The sequence below is a fragment of the Elephas maximus genome, chromosome 3, assembly GCF_024166365.1.
Source record: "Elephas maximus indicus isolate mEleMax1 chromosome 3, mEleMax1 primary haplotype, whole genome shotgun sequence".
Taxonomy (NCBI): domain Eukaryota; kingdom Metazoa; phylum Chordata; class Mammalia; order Proboscidea; family Elephantidae; genus Elephas; species Elephas maximus.
Window position 1 is genome coordinate 123,381,163 of NC_064821.1, and position 25,694 is coordinate 123,406,856.

At 35.3% G+C, this 25,694-nt stretch overlaps 1 protein-coding gene across 1 annotated transcript in view; it reads left to right on the forward strand.

The window, feature by feature from the left end:
- Window positions 1–25,694, forward strand: part of MSH4 (mutS homolog 4) — a 118,859-nt gene that overhangs the window by 54,007 nt on the left and 39,158 nt on the right. Inside the window, exons 9-11 of the mRNA XM_049875591.1 lie at window positions 20,120–20,194; window positions 23,089–23,153; window positions 24,192–24,361. Coding sequence (XP_049731548.1) covers window positions 20,120–20,194; window positions 23,089–23,153; window positions 24,192–24,361 — 310 coding nt within the window. The remainder of the gene's footprint in view (window positions 1–20,119; window positions 20,195–23,088; window positions 23,154–24,191; window positions 24,362–25,694) is intronic.

Sequence of the window (25,694 nt, forward strand, 5' to 3'; positions counted from 1 at the left end):
CGATGTTCAGTCATTTCCGGAAGTAGCATGTGATCAAGAACTGGTGGTACTCAAGGGAGAATTCCAAGCTGCACTAAAGACATTGGTAAAAAACAAGGCTCCAGGAATTGATGGAATACCAATTGAAATGTTTCAACAAACGGATGCAGTGCTGGAAGTTCTCACTCATCTCTGCCAAGAAATTTGTAAGACAGTTACCTGGCCAACCTACTGGAAAAGATTCATATTTATGCCTATTCCAAAGAAAGATGATCCAAATGAATGTGGAAATTATTGAACAGTATCATTAGTATCATATGCAAGTAAAATTGTGCTGAAGATCATTCAACACAGTTGCAGCAATGTATCGACTGGGAACTGCCAGAAATTCAAGCTGGATTTCAGAAGAGGACGTGGAACAAGGGATTTCCTTGCTGATGTCAGATGAATCATGGCTGAAAGCAGAGAATACCAGAAAGATGTTTACCTATGTTTTATTGACTCTGCAAAGGCATTCAACTGTGTGGATCATAACAAACTATGGATAACATTGCGAAGAATGGGAATTCCAGAATACCTAATTGTGCTCATGTGGAACCTGTACATAGATGAAGAGGCAGAACGGAACAAGAGGATACTACATGGTTTAAAGTCAGGAAAGGTGTGTGTCAGGATTGTATCCTTTCACCATACTTATTCAATCTGTATGCTGAGCAAATAATCCAAGAAGCTGGATTCTATGAAGAAGAACGGGGCATCAGCATTGCAGGAATACTATTAACAACCTGCATTATGCAGATAACACAACCTTGCTTGCTGAAAGTGAAGAGGACTTGAAGTGCTTACTGATGAAGATCAAAGACCGTAGCCTTTGGAATGGATTACACCTCAACATAAAACAAAAATCCTCACAACTGTACCAATAAGCAACATCGTGATAAATGGAAGAAAGATTGAAGTTGTCAAGGATTGCATTTTACTTGGATCCACAATCAACACCCATGGAATCAGCGGTCAAAAAATCAAATGATGTATTGCATTGGGCAAATCTGCTGCAAAATTCCTCTTTAAAGTTTTAAAAACAAAGATGTTGCTTTGCAGTTTAAGGTTTGCCTGAACCAAGCCATGGTGTTTTCAGTCACCTCCTGTACATGGGAAAGCTGGGCCATGAATAAGGAAGACTGAAGAATTGATGCCTTTGAATTATGGTGTTCTTGAATAATATTGAATATGCTAGGGACTACCAAAAGAACAAACAAATGTCTTGGAAAAAGTACAGCTAGAATGCTTCTTAGAAGAGAGGATGGTGAGATTCACCTCTATGTACTCTGGACATGTTATCAGGAAGGACCAGTCCCTGAAGAAGGACATCATGCTTAGTAAAGTAGAAGACCAGTGAAAAAGAGGAAGACCCTCAATGAGGTGGATTGACACAGTGGGTGTAACAATGAGCTCAAGTGTAAGAACAATCCTGAGGCATAGGACCGGGCAGTGTTTCGTTCAGTTGTATGTAGGGTCGCTATGAGTTAAAACTGACTCGATGACACCTAACAACTACAGCAACAAGTCTTGTGGGCACATACTATAAAGAAAGTAATAGATGATTTTCATTCTGCCATTTAAGGAGAACTTCACAATATTTTATTTAATATGCTTTTGCCCGTATGTTTAAAAAGGAAGTAAGTCTTACCCATAAGTAAAATTTGATTATCTTTGCAAGCCCTTTGAAGGCTAATCTGTTTGGAAAGTCTTTCCATATTGTGGTGACAACAGTCTTAAGATTCATTTATAAAAACATCACTAGATACAGAAGCTTTAGTGTTGGGTAGGCACAGAACAGAAAGTTTCCTAATAATCGAAACACGATATAATTCAATATATACAAATGGGAGTGAAACAACTGTTGTCTGGAACAAAATTAGCTGGCTTCATAAAGTGAGTTTGGAAGTATTTCTTCCTCTTCCATTTTCTGGTAGAGTTAGTGTAGAATAGGTATTATTTCTTCATTAAATGTTTGGTAAAGTTTCCAAGTAAAGCCATCAGGTTCTGGAGTTTTCTTTGTAGGGAGGTTTTTAACTGCAAATTCAGTTTCTTAAATAGATATGAAAGTATCATGTTATCCATTTCCTTTTGAATGCGACTTGGAAGGTGTTGTCTTGTAAAAAGTTTATTTCACCCAACTTGTGAAATTCGTTGTTATAAAGTTGTTCATCATATTCCCTTATTATTCTTACATTTGCAAAACTTGCAGCAATGCACCTCTCTCATTCCTGATAATAGAAACTTGGATCTTCTCTCTTTTTTTCTTAATCAGTTTGGCCAGAGTTTTATCAATTTTATTGGTCTTCTCAAGAAATCAGCTTTTGGTTTCACCAATTTTTTTTTCCCAGCTTCATTGATTGCTGCCTTTATCGGTTTAATTTCCTTTCTTCTGTTTACTTTGTGCTTAATTTGCTCTTCTTTTTCTAGTTTCTGAAGGTAGAAGCTGAGGTCATTGCTTTGCAAACTTTTTCCTTTCTTGATATAGGCACATAGTCCTATAAACTTCTCTCTGAGTAATACTTCCTTTGCATCTCACATATTGTGATATGCTGAGTTTTCTTTTTCATTCAGTTCAGAATACTTTCTAACCTTCTTTTTGATTTGTTCTTTGATGCAGGGGTTATTTAGAAGTGTGTTCTTTAGTTTCCAGTATTTGGAGACTTTCCAGATACCTTTGTTACTGACTTCTAATTTAATTCCATAGTGGCCAGGGAGCATATGTTATATAATTTGGATCATTTTAACTTTACTGACACTTGTTTTTATAGCCCAGAATATGGTCTTTGTGAATGTTCTACGTGCACTTGAAAAGAATTCTGAAGTTGATGGATGGAGTGTTCCATAAGTGTTTGTTCAAGTTAGTTGATAGTGTTTTTCAAGTCTCCTATATCCTTAATTGTTTTTCTGCCTATTCTATCAATTATTGAAAGAAGAACATTGAAATTTCTGATAGTGATAATTTAGATACTTTTAAATGTATCCAATATTCTTGTTGGATTATCATATCTACTTCTATCATTGAAAAATGGATGTTGAAATCTTTGTAATTGTGGAATTATCTATTTCTCCCTGCAGTTCTATCAGTTTTTATCTCATGTATTTTGAAGCTCTGTTATTAAAAAAAAAATTAGGTACATGTTTTAGTCTCCTAGGCGTGCCGTAACAAAATACCACAAGTTGGGTGACTTTAAAGAACCAGAGTTTATTGTCTTAGTTTTGGAAGCTGGATGTCCAAATTCAGGATATTTTTAGAGCTAAACAGTCTCTTGGCTTTAGGGGAAGATCCTTCATTGTCTCTTTCAGCTTCTGTAGCCCTTGGTATTCCTTGGCTTATAGAGGAATTTTGGTGTCTTCTGTCTGTGTGTGACTATTCCCCGGCCTGTACTTCTCTTTTGTAAGAAGCCACTCAAAAAGGATTAGGATTAGGACTCACTTTTACTGGTATTACCTTGTTTAATTTAACTGATAACATTGGCAAAGAAAAATCCTGTTTGCCCAAACAAGGTCACATTCACAGGTACAGAGGTTAGGACTTGAACATATCTTTTGGGGGGCACAATTCAATCCATAACAATACACAAACATTTAAGGTTGCTATGTCCTTTTCATGAACTTACCTCTTTACCCCTGATAATAAACCACTCCAGCTTTCTTTTGATTAGCAACAATACAACCCATTGCCACTGAGTTGATTCCAACTCATAGTGCCTTATAGGACAGAGTAGAATTGCCCCGTAGGGTTTCAAGGAGCAGCTGGTGAATTTGAACTGCTGACCTTTTGGTTAGCAGACGTAGCTCGCCATAGTCTTAACTACACTACCAGGGCTAATGATTAGTGCTAACATATATCTTAGTTTCCTAGGGCTGCCATAACAAAATACCACAAAGTAGGTGGCTTTAAAGAACTTTAAATTTATTGTCTTAGTTTTGGAGATGATCTCTATAGATTTGCCTATTCTAGACATTTCATATAAATGGGATCATATAATATATGGTCTTTTATAACTGGCTTTTTACACATATCGTAATGTTTTTGAGTTTCACCCATATTATAGCATACATCAGTACAGTAGCTCCCCCTTATTTATCGGAGATATGTCCCATGACGCCTGTGGATGCCTGAAACTGGGGGTAGTACCCTACGCTACATATACTGTGTTTTGTTCTATACATACATGCCTATAATAAAGTTTAATTTACAAATTAGGTGCAGTAACAGTTTAACAATAATAACTAATAATAAAATAGAATGATTATAATACACTGTAATAAAAGTTATGTGAATGATGGAGCAGATGGCGTGAGATTTTATCATGATAAACACTCATTTAACATTTTTCAACTGTGGATTACCTCGGGTAACTGGATCTGTGGGAAACAAAACCATGGATAAGGGGGACCACTGTGTGTCATTTCTTTTTCATGGTTGAATAATATTCCATTATATAGATATACCACATTTTCCTTATCCATTCATCAATTTCTGGACATTTGGGTTCTTTCTGCTTTTTGGCTGTTATGTTACTGTAAACATTTATGTAAGAGTTTTTGTGTGGTCATATGTTTTTAGTTCTTTGGGCATATACTTAGGAGTGAAACTGCTGGGTCATATGGTAACTCTGTTTAATCTTTTGGGGAACTACCAGACTGTTTTCCAAAAAAGCTTCGTATTTTACATTTCCACAAGTAGTGTATGAGAGTTTCAATTTTTCTACACCCTTATCAACACTTGTTATTATCTGTCTTTTTGATTCTAGCAATCCTAATGGGTATGAAGTGTTACCTCCTTATGGTTTTGATTTGCATTTCACTGATGAATAATAATGTCAAGCTTTTTTTTATGTGCTTATTGGACATTTTTATACTATATTTTTGGATGTTACACTAAACTTGAATTCTTGGGATAAATCCTATTTGATCTTGATGCATAATCTTTTTTATGTGTTGCTGTATTCAGTTTCCTAGTATTTTTGTTGAGAATTTTTGCATCTATATTCCTAAAAGATATTGAAGTTTTCTTTTCTTGTAGTGTCTTTTGTTTTGGTATCCAGATAATAGTGGTCTCACAGAGTGTTTTGAGAAGTGTTCCCTCTTATATTTTCTGTAAGAGTTTGTGAATAATTGGTATTAAGTATTCTTTAGAGACTTAATATTTGGTTGAATTCATCACTGAAGCCATCTGTGTCTGGGATTTTCTTTGTAGGAAGTTTTAAAATTACTAATTCAATTTCTTTAGTTGTTATAGGTCTATTCAGATTTTCTACTTCTTCTTGAGTTAGTTTTGGTGATTTGTGTCTTTTTAGAAAAATGAACATTTCATCTAGGTTATCTAATTTGTTGGTCTGGAGTTGTTCATTGTATTCCCTTATAATTTTTTTTTTAATCTCTGTAAGGTTGGTGGTAATGTTCCTTCTTTCATTCCTGATTTTAGTAATTTGACTCTCTTTTTTTCTTCGTAAGATCAGCTAAAAAAAAAAAAAAGGTTTGTCAATTTTTTGGTCTTTTCACGGAACCAACTTTTGGTTTTGTTGATTTTTCTGTATTGCTTTTCTATTCTCTATTTCATTAATTTCTGCTCTAATCTTTATTATTTCCTTCCTGCTGCTTGCTTTAGGTTTATTTTGCTCTCCTTTTTCCAGTGTGTTAAGGTAGAAGGTTAAGTTATTGAGCTCTTTCTTCTTTCTTAAAAATAGGCATCTATAGTTATAAATTTCCCTCTAAGCATTGCTTTAGCAGCACAGCGTAAGTTTTGGTATGTTGTGTTTTTATTTCATTCATTTCAAAATACATTCTAATTTTTCTTGTGATTTCCTCTTTGGTCAGTTGGTTATTTAGGAATGTGTTGTTTAATTCCCACATATTTTTGAATTTCTAAAATTTCTTTTTTTTGCTGATTTATACTTTCATTTTTTTGTGGTCAGAGAACACACTTAAACATTTTGTTTTTCATTTTTATTTTGTTGTTGCTGAGAATATACACAGCAAAGCATACGCCAATTCAATAGTTTCTATATATACCATTTAGTAACATTGATTATATTTTTTTGAGTTGCGGAACCATTCTCACCCTCCTTTTCTAAGTTGTTCCTCCCCATCAACATAAATTCACTGCCCTGTAAGGTTCTTACCTAATCTTTAGAGCTGCTGTTATCAATTTCATCCCATATAGATGGTTCTTAAAAGAGCATAATACTCAAGGCAGACATTTTTTACTAGTTAAGCTAAATTATTGTTTGGTTTTAAGAAGACTTCAGGGAATATTTTTAGTTTAAGGTTTAAAGATTATCTCAGGGCAATCATTTCAGGAGTTCATCCAACCTTCATGGCTCCGGGAAATCTGGAGTCCATAAGAGTATGAAATTCTGTTCTGCATTTCCTCTGTTTTGATTAGGATTCTTCTATATAATCTTTGATCAAAATGAAAGAACACACTTTGTATGATTTTAGTTCTTTTACATTTATTTAGGCTTGTTTTATGACCTAGCATATTGTCTTTGTATCTTCCATGTCTCTACTTAACATAGTCTTTCCTCTACCTTCTGAAACGTATGGAATAAAGCTATAGTAACTTTCAATATTCTTGTCTACTAATTCCATCATGTCATCTGTTTTTATTTTGATTTATTGAGTTTTATCTTCTGTATAGATTGTAGTTTTTGACCTTGCATGTCTGATAATTTTTTATTGGATACCACCCAAACATTGTAAATTTTTTCCTGCTGGATGCTAGATATTCTTGTAGTATTTTTAATATTCTTGAACTTTATTTTGGAGTGCAGTTACTTCATGGATTGAATTTTGTCCCCCCAAAATCTCTGTCAACTTGGCTAGGCCATGATTCCCAGTATTGTGTAATTGTCCACCATTTTGTCATCTGATGTGATTTTCCTATGCGTTGTAAATCCTATCACTATGATGTTAATGAAATGGGATTACTAGCAGTTATGTTAATGAGACAGGACTCAATCTAGATTGTGTCTTGAGCCAATCTCTTCTGAGATATAAGAGAGAGAAGCCTGCAGAGAGACATGGGGACCGGATCTTATACCATCAAGAAACAAGAGCCAGGAGAATAGCTTGTCCTTTGGAACCAGGGTTGCTGCACAGAGAAGCTCCTAGTCCAGGGAAAGATTGATGACAAGGACCTTCTCCCAGAGCTGACAGAGACAGAAAATCTTCCCCTAGAGCTGGAGCCCTGTATTTGGACTTCTAGCCTACTAGACTGTTAGAGAATCTATTTCTTAAAGCCATCCAGTTGTGCTATTTCTGTTATAGCAGCACTAGATAACTGAGACAAGCTCCATTTGAGCTTTGAAGTTTTGTTAAGCAGGACTAAAGCAGAGTTTTGTTTAGTGCTAATCCACTATTGAAGTAATACTCTTCTTAGTACTCTACTTAAATTCCCATGAATTACTGTGTTTCCAACTCTGGCTGGTGAAATTATAGTTTGGAGATTTTATATACTTACACAAGCATATTTATTTAAATTATTTATCTCAGAGAAAAGTGGATATTTATATACTAAAGCCCTGTGGAAAAAAAATCAATACACCAATATTAATTCACAGTGTTGGCATTAACATAAAACAATTTCTGAATATATATGGAGCTGTCTTCATTTTATTTTTGGATAAGCTGTTGCTAGCCGTGTCATTAACCTTTTTTAATTTGCATTTGTTTAACAGTATTTTAGAGCCAGTAAATGTTTTACAACTTTCAGAGCCTTATAAATAAATGATCAATTATGAATATAAACACACAAAGCCCTACAATTAGGCATTATGACCTTTTGCAAAATGCTAGTGCTTTGAATAATATTTTCAAATTAGAAATATCTTAAATAACTAAAGGAACAGTTTTATTTATGAATGACATATATTACACAGACAAATGCAATGCAGTGTAGTGGAACAGGAAATAACCACTCTATACTGATAATTAATATGTAAGCAAAGGCTTTGTTTCTATTTTACTAGAGGGAAGAATCAATCATCAGCCTAGATAATGTGTAGTATTATAAGGTTATGCCACTTCAGATTTTAATGTCACAAACTCTAAGAATTGGTAGTATATATATTTTTTGCATTAGACCATTTCTGGTTGAATAATGAAAGGAATATCATTTTGGCCAACCAGCTCTCTGAGAAATATCTGTGATTACTGAGCTGACTTCTGTAATCAGTTTGACTATCAGATTTTAGAGAAATCCTCTGGGTTAGGTTTATGGAACTTCTGTAAACTAAGAATCTGGAATATTTTTTCTGTCTAGCAAAGGTAATCTATAACTAGCTCCATGAGGTTTTTAATGGTCAGTGTTACTTCCCACTGTATTTGATTTGGGGGGAATAGGTCATAATTATAAATTTTGCCTAAGCAGCAATTTGTCCTTTATGGAAGCTTTTTCTTGTGCTTTTAAGATGAGATATACTAACTTTTAAGGAAACTTAAGCGTATACTGAACTTCATACATGATTCATGACTTTCAGTATTCCTTACTGAATATCCTTATTGAATCCAACTGTTTCTCAGTTGCTATTTTCTTAACCATCTGGGGATATATTTTAAATGAGGCTGTTTTTCACTTAATATAAGCACATATCTCTTAATTAAATATACTATTTACTAAATTAGTTCAAACTTCTGCTCGTTAAATGACCTGATTCGCTAAAACCTGTGAATGAACTACGTTATGTTGACAATTACATGATTAGCTTAAACTTCTGAATGAACTAAGTGTTCCCTGAAAGTTTCTGATATGGAATTGTTTTCCTGACATGAGTTCTTATACTTTCCCCTTGATAATACTGATTTAAAAAAAATTCAGGTTTTCTGATCATGAATATTCACTGAGAATAAAACTTAAATTTCTTGTTTTAATCAACTCAAACTTCTTTTCTTTCCACGCAATATCTGTAACTTTAGCATTTAATATATTGCACCAAGAATGTGTTTTCCATTATAAATGTCCAAAATACTTTCTCCAACATTAAAAACTTTGATATTAAACTTTTTTTTCTAGTTTTCACCTAAGGTTTTTTGCTTTACTTTGAATAACTTTTAATTATTTCCAATTAATTTCAGGCTACCACACAAATTATCTGTATATGGCTAGTATATTTTATTATTTTTCAATTGATTTTAGACTACCACATGAATTATACTATATGGCTCTTTCTTTCATTCCTTAAATGAGTGATTGATGTTACCAAGTATTATGATTTTGAAAAGTCATGGCCTTGAAAACCCTATGGAACAGTTCTACTCTGATCACATGGGGCCGCCATGAGTGAAAACTGACTTGAAGGCAACTAACAACAACAACAACAATGATAAGTGCTAGGGTAAAATAAGATGTAAATTTCTGATCCAAAGGAATTTATAATCTAGTATAAGATTTGGGTAAGGAAATAAGCAGTTACAGCATAGTATTACTAAGAACTGTGAGGGGTCTAGATTTTGCCCAACCTGCAAGATAACAAGTTAGCCTGGCACAGTTTCATGGATACTGGCAAAATACATGAAGTTCTTGGGTCAGGGAAAAATAATTTTATTTCTCACAGCAGTGACAATAGCCAATATATCAGCATTTAATTGCTCTCGTTCCCCAAACTCCATTTCCTACAATAGAGTGTGAATAGGGCCAGGTGACAATGTACATACAATGGATTATGTTACAGGAGAATGCTCAGCTTAAGGAACTGGTATCTTTGGTAGTAATGGGTAGTAAGCATGTCTGTCCACTGTTCAGGAGGGAGACACCATCCTATGTTCTAAGTTTGTTAGCAAACTTGCCCTTTGCTCTGGGAGAAGAGACTTTACCTTCCCAGATTGTTTGCTATCATACATCCTTGAAAAGAATTGTTCAGAACAAGGGCAGTCAATGCCTCTGTTCATAAGACATGCAGAAATGTAGAAGACAAATGAATTGCCTCCAATTCTCCATGGAGAGTCTCTCCTTTGCTGGCTTTGAAAAAGCAAGCTGCAGTGACATTCTGTATTAATTTTTATTGATGCATAACAAATTACTACACTTTACCAGCTTAAAGCAACATGCATTATCTCACAGTTTCTACGAGCCAGGAGTTCATGCACAGCTTAGCTGGGTCCACTGCTTAGGGTCTCACGAGGCTGTAATCAGGATGGCTGCCAGGGCTGGGTACTTATCTAGATATTACTCAACTTGAAGATCTGCTTCCTTGCTCATTTGGTTGTTGGCAACATCTAGTTCCTTGAAGCTGTGAAATTCATGGCAGCTTATTTTTTCAAAGCCGGCAAGGGATAGGAGGGTAGTTCAAAGAGACAGAGAAAGAAAAAACAGAGAAAGAAAACTACCCAGCTACATAAGAGATTAGGAGAGTGCCTGTGTGTTTTTAATAAGACCACTCCTCTATAGTAGGATTTCTTAACCTCGGTACTATTAATATTTTGGGGTGGATAATTCTTTGTTGTTGAGCACTATGCATTGTAGAATGTTTACTCATTAGATGCCAGTAAAAATCCTTCCCCCCACCCACCGCCCCTCCAGTGTCTTCAGACATAACCAAATGTCCTGTGAAGGGGCAAAATTGCCCCCGGTTAAGAACTGCTGCTATATAGACTATAGTTGACAGTGGTCAAGAGATTGCTTGTATGTCCTTGGAATAAGACTATCTCTCTATAAAATTCCATATTTCCATCAGCAAAAGTCAATTGGAAGTTCGGAACTCTTCTTGCTTCTGTCAAGACCATCCCCTTCTCTCTTCCCCCAGCCCTCTCTTTCAACATTCACACCATCCCCATAACTATTTGCTTTTAAACCATTGGGAATAAAGTCTTCTTGCCCCTTATCCCTGTTCAAGTAAGTTACCACAAGAAGCCCAGTACTCCCAGGTCATTCCTTATTTTGGACTCCAGTCCTCGCTTAGCTTTTCTTTCTCTATTTCCACCCCTATATATCCCATAAGGAGCCCAGGTGGCACAGTGGTTAAGCACTTGGCTGCTAACCAAAAGATTGGCTTTTTGAATCCACCAGCCACTGTTTGGAAACCCTGTGGGGCAGTTGTACTCTGTCCTGTAGGGTTGCTATGAGTTGGAATTGATTTGATGGCAGTGGGTTTGGTTTTGGTTTATATTCCATAAAGAGCCTAGTGGTTAGCACTCAGCTGCTAATTGAAAGGTTGGTGGTCAGAACCCACCAGCCACTCCATGTGTCAGTCTGCGTCCATAAAGATTTATGCCTCAGAAACCCTATGGGGCAGTTCTACGCTGTCCTACAGTGTCGCTATGAGTCAGAATCGGCCCGACAGGAATGTGTTTGGTTTTGGCTCATATATCCCATAACACCTTTTCGTTTTCATCTCTGGTATTAAAGGTCAATTATTGGAAAAATCTTTTTTACATTCTCTCTCAAACTGAAACCTCTATCTTACATTATGTACGTCTCTTTGTTGCAGACCTCCTACATCATGGTGCTTTCCTTCTCACACTCCTCTTAGTATAGAGTTTAGGGTGGTGTCCTCCTAGCATTTTTTTGTCACTCAGAGAATTCTTCCTTCCTTCTCCCTAAAAATCACAAGCTTTAATTCTCATATATTCAGAAGGCCCTTAAATCTGCCTAGCAATCATTCTATATATCTATTGCCCACTTGCTTTTTCATGCTCTTGAAAACTATTGCAGTCCATCTCCTCTCTCCTTCAAACTTCAGCACCTCTCTGGCAGTGATTGCTATGTATTCACCAAAGCCTGTTTCCTCTTCCTGAGAGAGTGACTGAGTTTTGGCCAGTGGAGTGTGAGCAGAAGTGATAAACGCCACATCCGGCCTTATGTATAAAGAACTTGCTTTCTACTCTTTTCTACCTGAATGCAGAGGATCTAGACAAGGAATGGTGAGGCTATAAGATAGAAGGTACCTGGGTCTCTGAATGACAGGGTGGAAGACTGCCTACCAAATAGGAATACCCAAATTATACTTTGTGTGAACAAGAAATTTATCATTATTGTATTAAGTGTCTGAGATTTGAGAGGGAAGTGTATATTAATAGGAATTGGTGTTTCACCTTAACATCAGTGATGACTTTGCTTCCTACTTCGCTGAGAAAATTGAAGCAATTAAAGGAGAGTTTCCACAAGCCCCCATAACCACATCCATTCCCACTTACTTTCATACACTCTAGCCTCTCTCATTACTGTGGATAGACTGTCCATTCATGCTCCTGGCTAAGGTTAACATTTTCACTGTGCAATGGAAACCATGCTTTTTTGTCTCCTCATAGATATCACTTCAGAATTCTCCTGTATAATCATTTTTCCCCTCTCTACTTGTTTATTTTCATCAGCAGTACAAACATACCTTTAATACTTCATTAGAACAAGAAAAATTTGTTTGGTTCTACTTTCCCCCACTTGTCGGTCAGTTTGTCATACTGTGGGGGCTTGCGTGTTGTTGTGATGCTGGAAGCTATACCACCAGTATTCAAATACCAGCACAGTCACCCATGGTGGACAGCATTCAGCTGAGCTTTTAGGCTAAGACTAGGAAGAAGGATCTGGTGGTCTACTCCTGAAAAAAAAAATCGCCAATGAAAACCGTATGAATAGTCCCTGAGCATTGTCTGATATAATGCCTAAAGATGAGCCCCTCAAGCTGGAAGGCACTCAAAATGTGACTGGGGAAGAGTTGCCTCCTCAAAGTAGAGTCAGCCTTAATGATGTGGATGGAGTCAAGCTTCGGGACCTTCATTTGCTGATGTGGCATGACTCAAAAAGAAGAAAGAGCTGCAACATCCATTAATAATCAGGATGTGGAATGTACAAAGTATGCATCTAGGAAAGCTGGAAATCATCAAAAATGAAATGGAACACATAAACATTGATATTCTAGATATTAGTAAGCTGAAATGGCTGGTATTGGCCATTTTTAATCAGACAAGCATATAGGATAGGCAAGTTGAAGAGGAATGGCATTGCATTCATTGTCAAAAAGAACATTTCAAGATCTATCCTAAAGTACAATGCTCTCAGTGATAGGCTAATACCCACATGCCTACAAGGAAGACCAGTTAATAAGACTATTTTTCCAATTTATGCACCAAATACTAAGGCAAAAAAGATGAAGAAATTGAAGATTTATACTAATTTCTGCAGTCTGAAATTGATCAAACATGCAATCAGAGTGCATTGATAATTACAGTTGATTGGATTGCAAAAGTTGGAAACAAAGAAGAATGATTGGCAGTTGGAAAATATGGCCCTGATGATAGAAACAATGACGGAGATCACATGATAGAATTTTGCAAAACCAATGACTTCTTCATTGCAAATACCTTTTTTCAATAGCATAAACTGCAACTGTACACATGGACCTCATCAGATGGAATACACAGGAATCAAATCAACTACATCTCAGGAAAGAGATGATGGAAAAGCTCAATATCATCAGTCAGAACAAGGCCAGGGTCTGAACAGACCATCATTTGCTCATATTCAAGTTCAAGTTGAAGCTGAAGAAAATTAGAACAAATCCACAAGAGCCAAAGTATGACTTTGAGTATATCCCACCTGAATTTAGAGACTATCTCGAGAATAGATTTGACACATTGCATATTGATGACCGAAGACCAGATGAGTTGTGGAATGACATCAAAGACATCATACATGAAGAAAGCAAGAGGTCATTAAAAAGACAGGAAAGAAAGAAAAGACCCAAATGGATGTCAGAAGAGACTCTGAAACTTGCTCTTGAACATCCAGTAGCTAAAGTGAACAGAAGAAATGATGAAGTAAAAGAGCTGAAGGGGAGATTTCAAAGGGCTGCTCAAGAAGACAAAGTAAAGTAGTATAACGACATGTGCAAGAATCTGGATTTAGAAAACCAAAAGGGAAGAAGACGGTCAGCATTTCTCAAGCTGAAAGAACTGAAGAAAAAATTCAAGCCTTGAGTTGTGATACTGAAGGATTCTACGGGGAAAATATTAAAAGGCACAGGAAGCATCAAAAAAAGATGGAAGGAATACACAAAGCCACTGTACCAAAAAGAATTGGTTGACATTCAGACATTTTAGGATATAGCATATGATCAGGAACTGATGGTACTGAAGGAAGCCATCCAAGCTGCATTGAAGGCATTGGTGAAAAACAAGGCTTCAGGAACTGATGGAATACCAGTTGTGATGTTTCAACAAATGGATGCAGTGCTGACAGTGCTCACTCATCTATGCCAAGAAATTTGGAAATCAGCTACCTGGCCAACTGATTGGACAGAGATCCATATTTTTGCCTATTCCAAAGAAAGGTGATCCATCCGAATGTGGGAATTATGAAACAATATCATTAATATCACTCTCAAGTAAAATTTTGCTGAAGATCATTCAAAAGCAGCTGCAGCAGTACATGGAAAGGGAACTACCAGAAATTCAAGCTGGATTCAGAAGAGGATGTGGAACAAGGTATATCATTGCTGATGATCAGATAGATCCTGGCTGAAAGCAGAGAATGCCAGAAAGATGTTTACCTGTTTTATTGACTATGCAAAGGCATTCAACTGTGTGGATCATAACAAATTATGGATAATATTTTAAAGAATGGGAATTCCAGAACACTTAATTGTGCTCATAAGGAACCTGTGCATAGACTGGGAGGCAGTTGTTCAAACAGAACAAGGGGATACTAAGTGGTTTAAAGTCAGGAAAGGTGTGTGTTATAGTTTTATCCTTTCACCATACTTATTTAATCTGTATGCTGAGCAAATAATCCAAGAAGCTGGACTGTATGAAGAAGAACAGGGTACCAGGTTTGGAGGAAGACTCATTAAAACCTGCATTATATAGATGACACAACCTTGCTTGCTGAAAGTGAAGAGGATTTGAAGCACTTACTGATGAAGATGAAAGACCACAGCCTTCAGTATGGATTACACCTGAACATAAAGAAAACAAAAATCCTCATAACTGGACCGGTAAGCAACATCATGATAAATGGAGAAAAGATTGAAGTTGTCAAGGATTTCATTTTACTTAGATCCACATTCAACACCCATGGAAGCAGCAGTCAAGAAATCAAACGACACATTGCATTAGGCAAATCTGCTGCAAAAGACCTCTTTAAATTGTTGAAAAGCAAAGATGTCACCTTGAAGACTAAGGTGTGCCTGACCCAAGCCATAGTATTTTCAGTCACCGCATATGCTTGTGAAAGCTGGACAGTGAATAAGGAAGGCTGAAGAAAAATTGATGCCTTTTAATTGATGTGTTGATGAAGAATATTGAATATACCATGGATTACCAAAAAAACAAACAAATCTATCTTGGAGGAAATATGGCCAGAAGGTTCCTTAGAAGCAAGGATGACAAGACTATGTCTCACATACTTTGTACATGTTATCAAGAGGTATCAGTCCCTGGAGAAGGACGTCATGCTGGGTAACGTAGAGAGTCATCGAAAAAGAGGAAGATTCTCAACAAGATGGTTTGAGACAGTGACTGCAACAATGGGCTCAAGATTAACAACAGTCGTGAGGAGCAGGACTGGGCAGTGTTTTTTCTGTTGTACATAGGGTCGCTATGAGTTGAAACGGACTCAGGGGCACCTAAAAACGCAACAACAACACCACTTTCACCTTCAGGAGTCCCTGGGTGGTGCAAATTACTAGTCCTCAAGAATAGAAGTAGAAATTTTTCAAGTGCCATTTTTAATCTATTGAGTTCATTGCATGATTTTTCCCCCTTATTTTGTTAATGTGGTAAATTACATGAAATGATTTTTCAATGTTAAATTGGTTGCATTTCTGAAACAAATTCAACTTAGTCAAGATCATTTAACCTTTTTATATCTTGCTGAATTTATTTTTGTGAACATTTTGTTTAGGATTTTTGTATCTATGTTTGTGACTGAAATTGGCCTGGAATTTTCTTGCCATGTCCTTGTCAGATTCTGGTATTAAGGTTTTTCTGGAGTGAAAAATGAGCTCTGAAATGGTCTCTCTTTTTCTGCTCTCTAGGAGAATTTATGTGGATTTCAGTGGTGAAGCCTGGAATTTTCTGTATGGGTTTTTTTTTTTTTTAAGTTACAGAAGTTATAGGACTATTCAGATTTCTGTTTCTTCTTGTATTTTTCTAGAAACTTCTACATGTTGTAAAAAGTCTTAAATATGTTAACATCAAATTATTCATATTATCCTTGTAAACATTAAAATGTCTGATTTTCATTATATATGCCTGATCATTCTCTTCAAGGGCTTATCAATTGTGTTGGTACTTTCCAAGAACCAACTTTTGGCTTTGTTAATACTCTGTCTTATATTAAGGAGCCCTGGTGGCACAATGGCTAAGCACTCAGCTGCTAACTGAAAAGTTGAAGGTCCAAAGGAGAAAATACCTGGTGATCTGCTCCCATGAAGATTATAGCCTAGGAAGCCCTATGGGTCGAGCTGTGAGTTGGAATTGACTTGATGGCACACAGCAATAACAACACTGCATATTAGTTTTTTATTTTTATTAATTTGCTGCCTTTTATTATTCCTCCTCGTTTTGGGTAGGGAGAGCGTTTCCATTGTTTTATTTCCAACTAATTGTTGCTCCTTTGAATGTGATTTTTCTCTTACTGTTTTCAAGATTGTCTCTTGGCCTTTAATTTTTAGAAGTTTTATTCTAATATGCTGTCTTAGTCATTTAGTTAGAGCTGATATAACAGAAATACCACAGGTGGATGGCTTTAACAAAGAGAAATTTGTTCTTTCACAGTTTAGGAGGCTAAAAGTTTGAATTCAGTGCACCGGCTCTAGGGGAAGGCTTTCTCTCTCTGTCACCTCTGGGGAAAGGTTTTTGTCCCCTTTCAACATCTGTGGACCCAGTGTTTCTTGGAAATCTCAGTGTGTCTTGGCATCAATTTTTCCCTGGATTTGGGAGCTTCTCAATGCAGGGACACCACGTTCAAAGAACATGCTCTGCTCCTAGCTCTTCTTTCTTGGTCGTAATGAGGTCCCTCTCATCTCTGCTTGCTTCTCTCTTTTATGCCTCAAAAGAGATTAACTCAAGATACAGCCTAATCCTGTAGATTATGTCCTGTCTCATTAACATAGGTGCTTCTAATCCTTACTTATTAATATCAGACGTTAGGATTTACAACACATAGGATAATTACATCAGATCACAAAATGGAGGATAATCCACAATACTAGTTATCATGGCCTTGCCAAGTTGACACACATTTTGGTGGGATGCAATTCAATCCATAACATATGCCTAGGTTTGATTTTCTTTATATTTATCCTGCTTCAAATTTTTAGTTTTCTTGAATCAGTGGCTTGATATTCTTTGACATTTTGGGGAATCCTCAGCTATTATCTCTTCAAATATTGCTTTGTCTTATCTTCACCTCTCCTTGGATTCTGAGCACATTCATTCTCAGCTTTTTATTGTATCCCTTTGTCTATTCTTTCTTATATTTTTCCATCCTTTTGCCTCCCTTGCTTCATTCTAATTGTTTTTTCCTGACCTATCTTCCAGAAATCAGTTTCTCTCTTCAGCTATCACTTTTACTGTTTAACCTATAGAATTCTTAACTTTGGTTATAACACTTTTAGTTTGAGATTTTGCATTTCTTTTTTTTTTAATATAATTTCCATGTCTTCACCAAATTCTTAGACTAGCTTTGTTTTCCTTGATATAATTAAACATAGTTTTTTTAAAAGCCCATTTCCGATAACTTCATTTTTTGATCCCCTAAGGGTTTCTTTCTATTGCCTGTTGTTTGCTTTGGTTTCCTCTTGATTCCTAATAATTTTTAGTTAAGTACCAAACATTGTATTTTAATATTATGATAATTTTAGTCTTTGGATGATGTTATCTTCTGCCAGAGATTTATATTTAATCCTGTCGGAGGCCAGAAACATTAGCAATTACATCAGTCAGGAATCAAGGTGTTTTAAAACTAAGGCTTCAGTTTCTTTCCAGATTACCTTTACTTCTAGGACTTAGTTCCATGAATCTCAGTATCTATAATGTTTAACCACTCCACTTTTCTTGATTTCCTGAGTTCCAGCTTTGTTTCCTCCCTCCCCCAATCCTTACAAGTAATTTAAAAGCTTTGATCAGCTTGTCAGCCTTTTAGCAGCCCAGTCCAGACTCAACAAATGTCCCCAGAGGAAAAGTGACCCCAAATTTAAAACTTACCTCCTAGAGCCACTATCTTCTTCTGTGGCCTGGTAATTCTTTGCTAACTTAAGCTGCTTGTAAGCAGAATTTTTAAACATGTTTTATTCATCCAGTTGGTTATGCTGAATGGAAGGGTTAGTCTGTATGATCAAGTCTGCCATTGTAGGAAGTGGAAATCTGTTTTGGTTATTACTTCGTAGTCTCCTTTTCTGATTTTTCTTTATCTCCCCGGCATCTAATGTTGGAATGCCCTAGGCTTAGTCTTTGGTCCTCTCTTTTTCTGCACTTACATCTGGTCTCACAGCTTTAACTTCCATCTATGTGCTGATGATTTCTAAATATCTTTCTCTATCCCAGATGCTTCCTGTATACTCCATAGCCACATACGTAGTTGACTGTTAGTCATCTCTATGTGGGAGTGCAACACATTTCTGACTCAAAGTCATCTTGACCCAAAGTCAGCTTCTGTTCTTTCTTCCTAAGCCAGCTTCTCCTTCCTATCTTAGTTAATGGCAATCCCATTCCTGCAGTCGTTCAGGTCAAAAATTTTGGCGTCATTCTTGACTCCTGTTTTTCTTTTGCATCATATATTCTTTCCATCAGTAGGTTCAGTAGGCTGTACCTTTAAATATATATCCAGAATTGGACCATTTCTTACCACTCTCACTTCTATCAATCTGGCCCAAGTCACAATTATCTTTCACTTAGATTATTTCAGTAGTCTGCTAATATATGTTATATTCTTATGTGATGACAACAAAATATTATCAGGTAATAGTGGATCTGGCTGGATGATGTTCTTTTTTGGTGATGTGATGAGTCTTCTAGTGATATATATATGGTTGGTGAGATATACATAGTTGGTGATATATATGTATAGTTGGCAACACCTTATTTACTTATCTAATTATAATTTTGGTTTATCTTTTAATTATATTTTTGGGTTACCTTCCTGTTTCAGAGAGTCATTGTAAAAGAGCATGAGATAACTCTGGTGGGAGATAAGGAAGTTCATTTTGATATCTCTTTAAATTGACCCATATGGTCACAGAATGGTCCAGGTATTTCACAGTGGGTATATAGCTCAAGAGACCTTGAAAAGAAACAGCTCCATATCAGGTACATCATGTCATAATTGTGATATTATAATATTTTGAAATTCCACTCCTTCCTCAGTATTGTTAAGTTATTCTTTCCACAAGAACATTCCTCATTTCTCCAGGTCCAATACCACACTTGGCTCCAGAGATACGAAAAAACCAAACCCAGTGCTGTCGAGTCGATTCCGACTCATAGTGACCCTACAGAACAGAGTAGAACTGCCCCATAGAGTTTCCAACGAGTGCCTGGCGGATTTGAACTGCTGACCCTTTGGTTAGCAGCCGTAGCACTTAACCACTACGCCACCAGGGGTTCCTGACTCCAAAGATAGTACAGTTTAATTTGAAAGTTTATTCATAAAATTTAGATTGATGACACTGATTATACTTTGAAAAATGTATTAGTTTGGGCCACTGGAATTGTGAAAATTGTTTTACTTGTATACACAGGAACCAGTCAGGGAAGTTAGTGATGTTCTGTACAAGCTGGGAGGTTCAGATTTAGCTTTTTAGGTATTATCTATCCACGATACCCCTTATGCCTTTTTCCATCTTCATCTTTTTATACTGCCCTGGATTGAACTGTGTCTCCTATAGCTACTGTGGTTTAAGCTGGACCTCAGGGGCCAAAATAGAAATGAAAGTTGGATACAATAAGGCCAACTCTTCCCATTGTCAGACTTTCATGAGACTAGTATGTGAGTCTTATTATGGTGACCCAGTAATTTCTAATCATCCTGTATGTTGGCATCCTGGCTAAGTCGATACACAAAAATACGTAGAGTATGATAAGCATACAATGTTCAAGGAAAACACCATTCTTGTATTAAATATTTATGGTATCCACATTTGAATTTTTATCTTAACAGGTTAATGCAGCTGAATCAAAGATAACAAATTTAATATACCTAAAACATACCTTGGAACTCTTGGACCCTTTAAAGGTAACCTAAATATGTGTATATTGTACAAAATATGTCTAGTGTCAGTTTTTTTTAAACATGTCAAACTTACAGAAAAGTGGAAAGAGTAATAAAATGAATTCTCATATTCTTCACCTAGATTCACCAATTATTAACATTTCACCACATTGTCTCTCCTCTCTCCCCGCACAGCACAGACATACACATATTATTATCTTTGTTATAATTATTACTGATTCATCTGAGAATAAGTTGCAGTACCTAAGTGCTAAAGTATATATCTTCTAAGAACAAGGTTGTTCTCTTACATAGCCACAGTACAATTATAAAATTCGGGGTATTTAACATTGATACAATACTGTCGTATAACATATAGCCCATACTCAAATTTTCCAATTATCTCAATAATATTCTTTAGAGCATTTTGTTTTATCTGATCCAGGATCCAATTCAGCACCATGCATTGTACTTAATGTCATGTTTCTTTAGACGCCATGAAACTGGAAAAGTTTCTCAGCCTTTCTTTGTCTTTCCTAATACTGACATTTTGAAGAATAAGCATCAGTTGTTTTATATAACATTCCTCAGTTTGGGTTTGTGTATTGTTTCCTCACCATTAGATTTGCCTTATGCATTTTTGGCAGTAATACTCTATGAACAATGTTGTATCCTTCTCAGTATTTCATATCAGGAGGCACATTATGTCATTCTGTCATTATTGGTAATATTAATTTTGGTCAATTTCTTTACTCTGAAGTTACTATATTTTCTTTTGTAATAAGTAATCTGTGGAGAGAGACTTTGAGACTGTAAATATCCTGTTCCTCATAAAACTTTCAAGGAACCCTGGTGTTGCAATGGTTAAGTACTTGGCTGCCAACCAAAAGGTTGACAGTTTGAACCCACCCAGCAGTTCCAGGAAGAAAGACCTGGCGATCTGCTCCTGTAAAGATTAGCAGAAACTCTTTGCTGTTGAGTTGATTTCAACGCATAACGACCATAAAGGACAGAGTAGAACTGCCCCATAGGGTTTCCAAGGCTGTAATCGTTACAGAAGCAGACTGCCACATCTTTCTCCCTTGGAGTGGCTGCTGGGTTCAAACTGCTGATTTTTCAGTTAGCAACCAAATGCATAACCACTGTGCCACCAGGGCTCATTCCTGTAAAGATTACAGCCTAGAAAACCCTACGGGGCAGTCCTACTCTGTCACGTGAAGTCCTTGTGAGTTGAAATTGACTTGATGACACCTAACAACAATAATAAGATCAAACTTTTACCCATTAATTTTGGTATTCACTGATGACTCTTACCTGAAGCAGTTGTTATCATTATGGTTATAAAATGATGATTTTATCATTAATTTTAAAATACTATATTCTGAAAAACTTTTTTAAATTAAAATGACAAAAAAACTGCTTTTTAAACAGAAAAATTAGTGAAAAAATTTAGTTATAGAGTCCATTCTAATGAAAGTAGTAATTTGGCCAAAGATTTCAAAAGTATTGTTAACTTTTTGAGACTGAAAGTAAATCACTAAGGAAATATGATAGATTTGATGAAACAAATTTCAAAGGTAAATATCAAAGGCAGAATAATAGGCCAAGAAAGGAAAAATTTGTAACAAATGACAGGAAAATATATTAATTTCTGTCATCATAAAACTCATAATTTTATAAGAAAATGCTGGCATGCCAATGGAAATATGGAAGATGACCAAAAAAAGGAAATCAACAAATAATACCCAAAATGTCCAACCTCACATTAATTAAAGAAATGCAAGCTAAAGCCATAGTTTTTAATCTATCAAGAAGCAGTTTTTTTTTTTTTTTTCTTTTTTCCTTAACAGATGCTACTCATTACTAATGAGAGAACAATGAGACAGGCAACTTCATAGACAGCTAGTAGGGTACCAATTGCACGAACTTTACAGAAACGTTTCACAACATGTATCACACCTTTTGACCCTGTAATACCAATTCCAAAAATCTGCCCTTAAGAACTATTCAGAAATGTTGCCCAGTAATGGTCACTGAAGCGTTATTTACGTTGGTGCGAAGTTATAAGCAGACAAGAAGTCCAATAATTAGAGAAAAGATGACTTTCCATTGGGTGCAGTATTATGAATTATGAAAAATTTTTACTGTGAAAAATTTTTAATGCTTATGATGTAATGCTAACTGGGGAAAAAGAGATATAAAATTTTTTATTGGAAATAGTAGCAGGAAATACGGTGTAGTATTAACAGTATTTATCTTTGGAAAGATGGTAAAATTATGAGTGATTTAAATTTTTTACTTTATGCTTTTTTGAATTTTTGAGTTTTTGTCAATATATACATATTATTTTTCTGTCCAGAAGTAAAGAAATGTTACTGAAACATTATTGCCATTGCCTCATAGTAAACTAAAATAGGAGTTGAAGGTTCAGGTTAACTATGCTTTCCCCTCTTCTGTTTATTCAATTAGTGACCACTTGCAATTTCCATTAAGCAAAATAAAATCCCTATTTTTGCCATGTAAGAATGAGGAATTGCTCTATTTATAGATATGTAAAGCTATTTTTTAGTTTAATATCTATATAAGTCAAATTTTGGAGTTATATACAGTGTTCTAAGTATTTTAAGAACCTGTTTCTAATAAGTCAATATATATTAACAATTGGTTGGGAGGCAAAAGAAAAATAAGTCATAATAGTGAAGCAGTAGATGGCCACTTATTATCTTTATCTGGAGAATGATAAAGATAACATCTTTCCTTGCCTACATATCTAAAATACTTCTTACAAGTATATAAATGAGGAAATATAAGCAAGGAAACACTTGGTAAACTGTAGAGTATTAAACAAATGTATAATTCTACATTTGGATTATGTCATAAATGATTATCCTAACAATTTTTATTTTATTCTTTAATAGATTGCACTGAAGAACTGTAACACACCTTTATTAAGAGCTTACTATGGTTCCTTGGAAGACAAGAGGTCTTTGTCACTCAACTGTTAATAAAATATTAGCTTATTCCTTTCTTTCTGTTAACTGATTTTAAGGACTATGATTGTATTCTATAGAACAATTGCTCTAGCTTTGGTTAACATAATCTTCAAACTATTCATCAAAAATTCTAATTATATATTTCCTTTCATAATAAATAGGAGTATTGATCATTTGTGCTAATGGACAATTAGAATAACATGGAAAATTGAAGTCCATGCGCAATTTCAATATTTTTTTAGCTCTTCTTCATGGAAAGATTTGCAAGTATAAAAATAGATTTCTCTCTTTTTTCATTAACAAAAATAGTGGATATGAATACTGAATATAATCTAACTATTGAACAGTTTAACTATAGTACTGTTTTCCACAACCGTACCCTGTTTCTTGACCAAAAAGACTTGTGGTACATAAGAACTATTATTTTATTGGTTATGTGAAGCCATAAATGGAGGTTTGTAGTAAAACCATGTTAACTACAAATAAAATACGGAACAGAATAAAATAAAAGATTAATAGAAATGATCAGATTTCCGGTTCACTTGATTACTGATAATTCTAAGGTTCTTGTTATACTGTCTCACAATATGTATTTAATCTCTCTTCCCCTTCAAAGGTCAGGGACCATATATCATCCTTTTATGAATCCCTCCACCTAACTCAGTTTTTGGCACATGATAAGTGTCAGTAAATGTTTATTGAATGATGAACATGAAGCCAGAATTTTAAAAACAGTTCTTCAGGGATATATTTTGTACTTGGGGGATCTGCTTATTTGCAGATGTAGAATTTCTGTTGGTGGCTACATGCTGTTTTAGGAGATTAGTCCTAACTGATGAAGTAGTTTAAAACTGACATAGTCACGGCTCTAACTTATGTGAACTTTATATGTATAGCGTATTTATTTATTTCAAAATCCCTTTTCTCAAGTGATTTTAAGAAAATGTTATTTGCTGTCATTAACTACTACTCTAAAATTATAAATAAAAATAGCTGTTTGACTTGTTATCTGTAACATTCTTTTTTAGGTTTGGAATCATACTTGAAAAGATTAAAACAGTAATTAATGATGATGCAAGATACATGAAAGGATGCCTGAATATGAGGACACAAAAATGCTATGCAGTGAGATCTAACATAAATGAATTTCTTGACATAGCTAGAAGAACATATACAGAAATTGTAGATGACATAGCAGGTATTTAATTATTTGAAATCAGATAATGTTAAAATATATTGTCATTTAAGGAAACTTGAAAAAAAAAAAGCCAAAGTATTTATTATGTGTCTATTCTCCACAGTTAAATATAGAGTTACCCCCATAAAACAGTTGAATATGAGTTATATGAAAAATGCAGGCCATCAGTCCTAAAGAGTTTCAGGTGGAGGGAGGGAGATTGTTTTTATCTAGAAGAGAGGGCACTTGAGCTGATCCAGTAATTCATTCATTTAACAAATATTAATTGAGCTCCTACTAAATATAGATACTACTCTCAGTACTGAGAATATATAACAAGACAAAATCCTTGCCCTCACGGAGCTTATGTTATAGTAGGGGAGGCAGACAGTAAAGAAATATATATGATATAACTTCACATGGCTATAAAATATATGAAGAAAATACGGCAGGGTAGAAGTTCAGAGACTGGATGTGGAACTTATACACCGGACGAAAGGATTTTAGTAAATGAAGTAGTCTTAGAAAGGGGTCCCACACACTGGCAGTGGCATAATCTGGAGCACAGAGGCACAAGGAAACCTCAAGGGATGAGTGAGAAAACCTGTTAGAGAGAGTTTCCCTTACAGGCCAGTGAGAGGTAAGATGTGAAATGTAGACTGAGGACCAGAATTTATTCTTTGAAGACTGTGAGTCTGGGTCTTTTCCCAAGGAGTATGAAGAAGCACTGAAATGTTTTTGCTCAGTGGAGTGAAATTGATAAAGAAGATTAATCTGATGATGAGTTGAATGAATTTGAGTGGAGGTATGGAGGCAGGGAGACTAGTTCACCTATTACAAGTTAATAAAGCATTTTTTAGGGCAAAAGCAATGTAGATGAGAAGAACGCACAGAGAAAAGGAAGAATTATTAGGAATTAATAATTGAATAGATATGGCAGAAGTAAAGAGAAATGTAGTTATTAGTGCTAAGTGAGTTTTCTAGCCTGAGAATGATGGTACAATTAAGGAAAGCAGGAGAATCAGGAGGAGGAACCATTTTGAAAAATGAAGATGTTAGTTTAGTTTTTTTCAGGTAATGTTCAAAGTATTAATGGTTCATCAAATGGTAAATCTAGAGTTCTGAAATGAGTTTGAAGCTGATAATAGAGATTTGGGTTGAATTTTATATGACGAATTACTTTTCTTTTTTGGAATATTTCATTTTTTAATATATATTTGTAGAGGAAATTTTTTATTATGAATTAACGACTATAATAACTTAGATTATTTTCTCTTTCAAAAAGAGTAAAATGAACAACAAATCAAAAACCATAAACACAAAGACTATTAAATAGTCCTGGTTTTATTTTAAA